The 8,111-nt window shown below is 49.6% G+C and overlaps 1 protein-coding gene across 2 annotated transcripts in view; it reads left to right on the top strand.

The window, feature by feature from the left end:
* The window catches only part of KREMEN2 (kringle containing transmembrane protein 2), a 41,783-nt gene that overhangs the window by 28,176 nt on the left and 5,496 nt on the right, over nt 1–8,111 (top strand). For both annotated transcript variants that reach the window (XM_015405436.1, XM_015405437.1), the window contains exons 5-6: nt 4,102–4,437; nt 6,433–6,576. In XM_015405436.1, coding sequence (XP_015260922.1) covers nt 4,102–4,437; nt 6,433–6,576 — 480 coding nt within the window. The remainder of the gene's footprint in view (nt 1–4,101; nt 4,438–6,432; nt 6,577–8,111) is intronic.

Genomic DNA, 8,111 nt, shown 5'->3' on the forward strand with positions numbered 1-8,111 from the left:
GTTCCCTCAAACCCCACCCACCCACCCCTTTCCCAGCCACTGTCTCCAGGTCTCCAGGAATTTCCCAAGTCAGATTGAGCAACCGGCTCTTTTTGTAGCAGGATCTCCTTTGCATATTAGGCCACACACCCCTAATGTAGCCAATCCTCCAAGAGCTTACAGAGCTCTTCTTACAGGAGCTACTGTAAGCTCTTGGAGGATTGGCTACATTAGGGGGTGTGTCGCTTAATATGCAAATGAGTACCTGCTACAAAGAAAACAGGCTTTATTCATAGAGGAATGCACTTCTTTAAATAAGAGCCTTGCCACGATGCATTTCCTCACCAAATGGCTTTTCAAAGAGGCTGAATGAACTCATGGAGGACAGATTGGTCCAACAGGTATCAACGTAATGTGATTTCCATTGGCTTATGAAGTTGCCTTATGCCAAATAAGGCTGTTTCCACATGGGGACAGGCTGTGGCTCAGCGGCAGAGCATCTGCTCGGCATGCAGAAAGTCCCAGGTTCAATCCTCTGCATTGCCAGTTAAAAAGAACCAGGCAGTAGGGGATTTGAAAGACCACTACCTGAGACCCTGGAGAGCTGCTGCCGGTCTGAATAGGCAATACTGACTTTGGTGGACTGATTCAGGATAAGGCAGCTTCATGTGTGGGATAGTTTCCCATTATGCGCTCATTGACACTGCCAATCCCCCCCCCCAAAAAAGGTAAAGGTTCCCTTGCTCGAAAGCCAGTCGAGTCCGACTCTAGGGTTGCGGTGCTCATCTCCGTTTCAAAGCCGAAGAGCCAGCGCTGTCCGAAGACGTTTCCGTGGTCATGTGGCCTTACCAACTAAACACCAAGGCGCACGGAACGCTGTTACCTTCCCACCGAAGTGGTACCTATTTATCTACTTGATTGGGTTTACCCCAAACGCTACCGTAATATACTTGCTAGTAATTATTTTTTTAAAAACTGGCAGCCCACCTGTGAAAGGGGGTAGTTGGGGAATGGCAAAGAAATAGTGCTGGATGTGGGCAAGAGGTGGGGAGATCTGCATCATCCTATCTACCCGGGTCCGAGACCCATTTTTGGTATGATCTTCCCGGAAAAATCATAGCAAAGCAGGTTTGGGAAACCTCACAGTGGAAAGCCTAGAAGGTGGACAATGATGTCACAGTGATGTCATATGGAAGCCTCCACTTTGGTTTGGGGAGGGCAGTGCAAAAGGCCCACGTGGAAGCAACCGGAGACTGTCACCTTCTGGTGTGACTGGTAGCAGCTCTCAGACAGAGAAAGGTATTTCCAGATACTGACTGTCTGTAGCGGGAGACACCAGAGATAGAACCAGGGGGTTTTTTGCATGCAAAGCAGATGCTCAACTCCTCACACATGGCCCCGCCCTAATATTTGTTTTTTATTAATTTTGTGGCATTTGAGTTCTAACTGGCTGTAATTACAGCAACCCGGATTTTCTGTATAGATGCTTTTGTGATTCGGTTAATTCTCAAGAGTCCTGTGAATTCAGTTCCTTTATGTTCTAAACAATTGATCAAATTTTGCATCTCTCCGCTAAACATTTATTTTCATTACTGCTGCTTTTGTTTTTCACTTTGGGGGGAAGTTACGAAATCTTGCCTCACTGCACGGCCTTAGGCTCTGGTGCTCTTTTCCGGCCTCTGTCAACTATCCCTAAACTGAAGATTATTGGACTGGGCTACAAAATTGGCAGTGGAAGTCAGTGTGGCATGGGATCATAGGGATGTGAGTTCCAATCTCTAATCAGCCATAGAAAAGAGCAAGAGTCCAGTAGCACCTTAAAGGTAAAGGTTCCCTTGCTCAAAAGCCAGTCAAATCCGACTCTAGGGTTGCGGTGGTCATCTCCGTTTCAAAGCCGAAGAGCCAGCGCTGTCCGAAGACGTTTCCGTGGTCATGTGGCCGGCATGACTAAACACCGAGGCACACGGAACGCTGTTACCTTCCCACCGAAGTGGTACCTATTTATCTACTTGCAATGTCTTGCTTTCGAACTGCTAGGTTGGCAGGAGCTGGAACTAGAGACGGGAGCTCACTCCGTCATGCGGCACCCGGGTCTCGAACTGCTGAACTTACTGACCTTCCACAGCCTGCAGTTCAGCGTCTTAACCACTTGAGCCACCGCAGCTCCTTAGAGGAAGTGCATAATGTCAAAAAAGAAGAGGAAAAAACCAAAGTTATAAACATATCACTTAACTAAGTGAGACATCCTCTGTCATTGTCAACAGAACCATTTATTGGAAAGTGGAGTGACTTCAGTTGCCAAAGGAGTACATTAGCAGGCAAATGACATTAGCATGTGAATAACAATAGCAGGATTGGATTTAGGTGAGGTATGCAGAGGGGTAATAGGGTATTTGTCATTTGCTAATGTCATTGGACATCTGAAATCACTCCACTTTCCAATAAATAGGACAGATGGAGTCCCATTCTAGCTGTATCTGAAGAAGTGAGCAGTGACACAGGAAAGCTCCTACTCTGCCACATATTTTGTTAGTCTTTAAGGTTTTGAGCTGCGGTGGCTCAAGTGGTTAAGACGCTGAACTGCAGGCTGTGGAAGGTCGGTAGTTCAGCAGTTTGAGACCCGAGTGTGCCGCATGACGGAGTGAGCTCCCCTCTCTAGTTCCAGCTCCTGCCAACCTAGCAGTTCAAAAGCAAGACATTGCAAGTAGATAAATAGGTACCACTTCGGTGGGAAGGTAACAGCGTTCCGTGCGCCTCGGTGTTTAGTCATGCCGGCCACATGACCACGGAAACGTCTTCGGACAACGCTGGCTCTTCGGCTTTGAAATGGAGATGAGCACCACAACCCTAGAGTTGGATTCGACTGGCTTTCGAGCAAGAGAGCCTTTACCTTTTAAGGTGCTACTGGACTCTTACTCTTTTCTACTGCTAGAGACGGACTAACATGGCTTGGTCCACTCCATCTTGGTCTAACCAGCTACGGATGTCTAGCTCCGGTCGGCCTTTGTGGTTCCTCTTCCTTCTCCGTTTTATCCTCACAACAACTCTATGGTAGGTTGGATTGAAGGAACATGACTGGCCCAAGGTCACACAGGGAGGTTCACGGCAAATGAGGATTTGAATCTAGTTCGCTACAGGCCATTAACTTGTCCTCATGTCTCCATGTCTGCCTCTGTTGTCCAGATGTACGCTAGGGGTTTTGCACTCAGAACATAGTTACTAGGTGTGCGGGGGCCCAATACAGATAGGGACCAGGATGTGCAGAGACAGGGAGCTTAAGCTCCCCACCACCACCATTTTCACAAAATTGCCCTGGGGAGCTATTTGCCCCATTGTAGAAACTTAGGTGTAGCCCATAATGACACAGATATTTTCTGAATGGGACAAATAATGACTTTTCAGGGCCATTTCAGTTTGGAAAAGTGGCATCGGATGGAAGGCGTAAGCCTTTCTCTCCCAGTGTACTGATGTCCCGATCTAAATTGGAACCCCCGACATTTCCGAGCACAGAATTTGCAGCTCACGTCTGATCAAAAGGAGCTGAGTAGACATAGTGTAGGAGCTGCGGTGGCTCAATAGGTTAAGATGCTGAACTGCAGGCTGTGGAAGGTCGGTAGTTCAGCAGTTTGAGACCCGGGTGCCGCATGACGGAGTGAGCTCCCATCTCTAGTTCCAGCTCCTGCCAACCTAGCAGTTCAAAAGCAAGACATTGCAAGTAGATAAATAGGGACCACTTCGGTGGGAAGGTAACAGCGTTCCGTGCGCCTTGGTGTTTAGTCATGCCGGCCACATGACCACGGAAACGTCTTCGGACAGTGCTGGCTCTTTGGCTTGGAAACGGAGATGAGCACCGCAACCCTAGAGTCGGACTCGACTGGCTTTCGAGCAAGGGAACCTTTACCTTTACTTTTTAGACATAGTGTGTGTGGGGAAAACACAAGGGTTATGTCTAGTCAGACCCGATATCTGAAAGAGAACCACGTATGTCACTCGCAGTTCCTTGGATTATGGGAGCGATTAAAAAAATCTAATGTGGACGCATTGTAGAATGAGCAATGAACATTTGGAACACTCTGTGAGGCCTTCTCCTGACCCGTTTCCCCACCTCTTCCCACCGCACAGTATCCATGGGTGCCTGTCACGGAAACTTCAGCGATCTCTCCGGGGTGATCTACTCGCCGCAGTTCCCAGACGACTACGAGGCCGACAGCAACTGCAGCTGGGTCCTGCACCCTCCGGGCTGCGAGTCCTTGGAGCTGACTTTCCGGATCTTTGACCTGCATGACCCCAATGACCGCCTGGAGCTCCGGGATGGACACAGCAACCAGCCGCTGGCCCAGTTTGACGGGCGACGGAGGCCGGGGGCTCCCCTGCTGCTGCTGCCCACCGACTACCTGATCCTTTCCTTCCAGTCGGACCAGCTCTTGCAAGCCCAGGGCTTCGCCATCTCGTACAGGGGTAAGCTGGGCCAACAGGAAGGCAGCTGCCTCTGGGGTGGGGAAGGCAGGCCGGACCCGTTCCGCTTGTCTTGTGTAAGGTGGCAGAGCGGAATCTCAAAACAAGTAGGCTCTTCCAAGGTGCCGCTCGGGGGCAGCTGCGGGGACATGGATGGGGCCTGGCGAAACACAGATGCAAATGCCTCTGTACTTAGAGGATTGCAGAGGACTCCGGGTGCGTACGGGGGAGAGCAGCGGGGCTGTCTTTGAACTCCCAGCCTCACCCCGATGCCTGCCAATCATTCCCCCGAGGCTTGCAGTTGGAGTCTCTAATTAGAAGACATCAGTTCCACACCTGCAAGGAAGGGGGGGTGGGGATGGAGGAAGACTGTCCTCCCTTTGAACTGTAGCTCTTGGAATGGGGAGGGGATCTGGGTTTTTTTTTTACATCTGAGGTGAAGCCCTCGAGTGTGTTACTCCCACTTTTTGATTTAGAAAATGATGTGCTGGTTGAGATTGGCTGGGCATATACCTCTAAAAGTTGTGCAAGGAGATCTTATTGTGGCTGCTTTGACAACTTTGTTACCTCTGCCATCTGAAGCACAGGTGAAATAAACAAGCACAGTTGGGCTCATCATTGATCTTTCAGTGTCAACTTTCAGTACAAGTGTAATTCAAATTGCTAATCTAATCAAAGCATTTCTGTCAACACGAAGTGATCAGACCAAATAAGATTGGGTCCTCAGTGAGCCTCCAGCATTTATAGCTGGACCAGCAAAAGTAACTGGGTTAAAAAATATTCTTTATTTTTATGGAGATAAATTTTAATGGAATTTTAATGTATTTTTATATTTGTTGTTAGCCGCCCTGAGCCTGCCGAATGGCGGGGAGGGCGGGATATAAATGTAAATATAAAATTAATTAATAAATAAATATATAAATACCTGCCCTTCCCTGGCTAGTGCGGCTTCAGATCACAGCCCTGTTGCCTTCTGTGCAACAGGGACGTTATGGGCGGGGTTCTCCTAGTGTCCCTTTGAAACACTGTGGGGGCCCCCCACTGGAGAATGAGGAGGGGGGGTCACACATCCCCCTCCCCATTTACATTTTCGCAGCCGGATCCTATCGTATCAGAGGGATTCCTTCCTTGCCCAGCCCTGTGGCAAAGTTTATGTAGAATTAGCTGAGAGCCTTGAACATCTGGGCTGGCAAAGTGCTTTGGCGTTGAAATGAATGCTGGGAGAAAAGCGTTGTTGGGGAAGCCAGTCGGGGCTCTTCTGAAGCAAGGCTTCATCTGAACCAGGGTTTACCAGGGCCAGACTGCAGTACCGGTTGTTCCTTGGGTTGGATGCAACGATTTCCTTCTGCTAAGGGCTCCGCTACACACAAAGCCAAGGAGTTGCACTAATGGCGCTCCCGGCATTTTTCCCCAGTGAAAAACCAGGCGTGTGGGGGCCTGACTCGGCTCAGAATTATAATATGAGGGATTAAGCCCCCCCCCCAGTCATTTTCCTGATCTGAAATGGTCCCGGGGGAGTAGCTGTTTGCTCCCCTAGTGAAGCATGTTTTTTTTAAATCATGTTTTACCTTTAAGCCGCCAGAGCAGGTTTCCCAGAGAAGCAGCAGAGAAATGTTCTAGATAAATAAATAAAAGGCAAATAAACATGCTGGTACACCTGTCGATACATGTACATTTCCCCAACAGGGCAGATAGTGGTTCCTCCGTTACCACTTCAGGTCAGGCAGAAACAGTGCTGGGGTGAATGACCCACCAGTTTGTGTGAGGGGCATCCATAACCTGCCTGAGTAGAAGGTCACTGTCCTTGGTGATATTCGTGGTGTGTGTGTATGTTAGTGCTTTCTTCTGTTTGCCCTTCCTCGGGTAAGCTTATTCACTGGGGGGGGGGGTGCCATCACATCTAGAAGTAATGATATCAGATTAGGCCTTTGGGAAGAGGGTGTGCTAAAAATTAGCAACCCTGCAACCTGTAAATGGCTGCTTGTGGTCTCCCGGCAGGGGTGAAGGGTCCCTCGATCAACGAAGCCCGATCGGACTTACGGACACTCCCGGGCGATGGATCCCGTCTTGTCCCGACCTCCTCTGAGTGGCTCAACTCCACCTGGACTTACAGTGCCAATGACTCTGCTGTCGGGGTAGGAGGTAAAAAACAACCTGAGAGTTATGCTTATGTAACACTGAGTCTCTGATGGAGCCTTTTTGCTTCAGATCGGGGAACCCACAGGGCTGCACGTTACACACAGGCAAGTGCGAGAGAACCGCAACACCATAGATAAGATAGAAGCATCTTGGTCATGGCAATCTGGAGCAAGGGAACAGAAGGACATAAGAAGAGCCCTGCTGAATCAGAACAGTAGTCCATCTAAGTCCAGCATCCTTTCTCACACGGTGGCCAACCAGTTCCTCTGGATGGCCAAGAACAGGGCAGAGAGGCTGAGGCTTTCCCCGGGTGTTGCCTCCTGGCTCTGGGATCCAGAGGTTTAGTGCCTCTGAATGTGGAGGGTCCCCTCAGTCACCATGGCTAGTAGCCATGGCTAATAGACCTATCTTTCATGAACCCATTCAATCCCCTTTGAAAGCTGTTTATTCCTGTGGTCATCATCACTACATCCTGTGGCAGCGAGTTCCACATTCTAATCACTATCTGTCTCAGGGCTACGGCAGTGGGGTGTAAGCATTTTTCTTGGTTCACTCTGACATGGTAGATAACAGTTTCTCACCATGCAAGGTGTGTGTGTGTGTCTGTGCTCAACCCTTTCCCGACTGCCACTATTGTGCTTCAATTCACAGCACACAAACACACACAGGCCCTGAATCCAGTTGTACGTGTCAAAGGTGAACACATCAGAATTCTTCAGAGGAAGAACAGGCTCTGGAGAGAGCCATTTGGAATGCAGAAACAGCAAGCAGAGTAAGGGTTAAACACCCCCCCACACACACACACGCACACACCGCCACCTCTCCACTCTCTCCGGGTTCCCTTACACACATTTACCTATGACATGTTGCATAAACATTGCTGTGGTACAATCTTGCCACCAGGGGTCGCCTTCGCATACCTTTCTCACTTTATACAGGGTGAGGTTAAAGATGTGGAGACACTTCACTCGTTTACATTCTGTGTGTACGCCACTTTTAATAGCAAGACTCTTTCACCTACTAAGCAAATGTGCCTAGGATTGTATGAGCTGCTCCCACGTGGAAGGCGCACGAAACAGCCGTCTGCAGGGCTGGGGCTGGTCGGTGGCTGGAAAAGTGAGCTCCATGGGACAGGTGCCCCACTGAGTTCTGTGGAAGGAAGGCTGGATTAACGTTGGGTATAGTTTTGCTCTCTCTGGGGAAACAGTAGAGGCGCGTGCGAAGCCTTTGTGTGTCTTTTGCCTGACATCCTGTGCAGCCCCGTGCACTGGTTTTGGCAGCCTTACCAGTCCCTTCACATTGTCAGTCATCATGAGGGCTAAAAACTGACACCCCTGTTTGTCAGGTTGCTGACGCCTGAGTTTCCACGGCACAAATCGAGGAGTGGAGGAATGTGGCCTGCCTCGTTTAGCATGCCTGTGATTCTCGTCAGCCAGCCCACACACACACACACACAAAGCAAGAGACATTCAGAGGAGGTTTGCCATTGCCTGCCTCAGCATAGCAACCTTGGACTCCCTTGGTGGTCTCCCTTCCAA

This window comes from Gekko japonicus, unplaced genomic scaffold, assembly GCF_001447785.1.
Source record: "Gekko japonicus isolate JY-2015 unplaced genomic scaffold, Gekko_japonicus_V1.1 scaffold1560, whole genome shotgun sequence".
In the NCBI taxonomy this organism is placed as follows: domain Eukaryota; kingdom Metazoa; phylum Chordata; class Lepidosauria; order Squamata; family Gekkonidae; genus Gekko; species Gekko japonicus.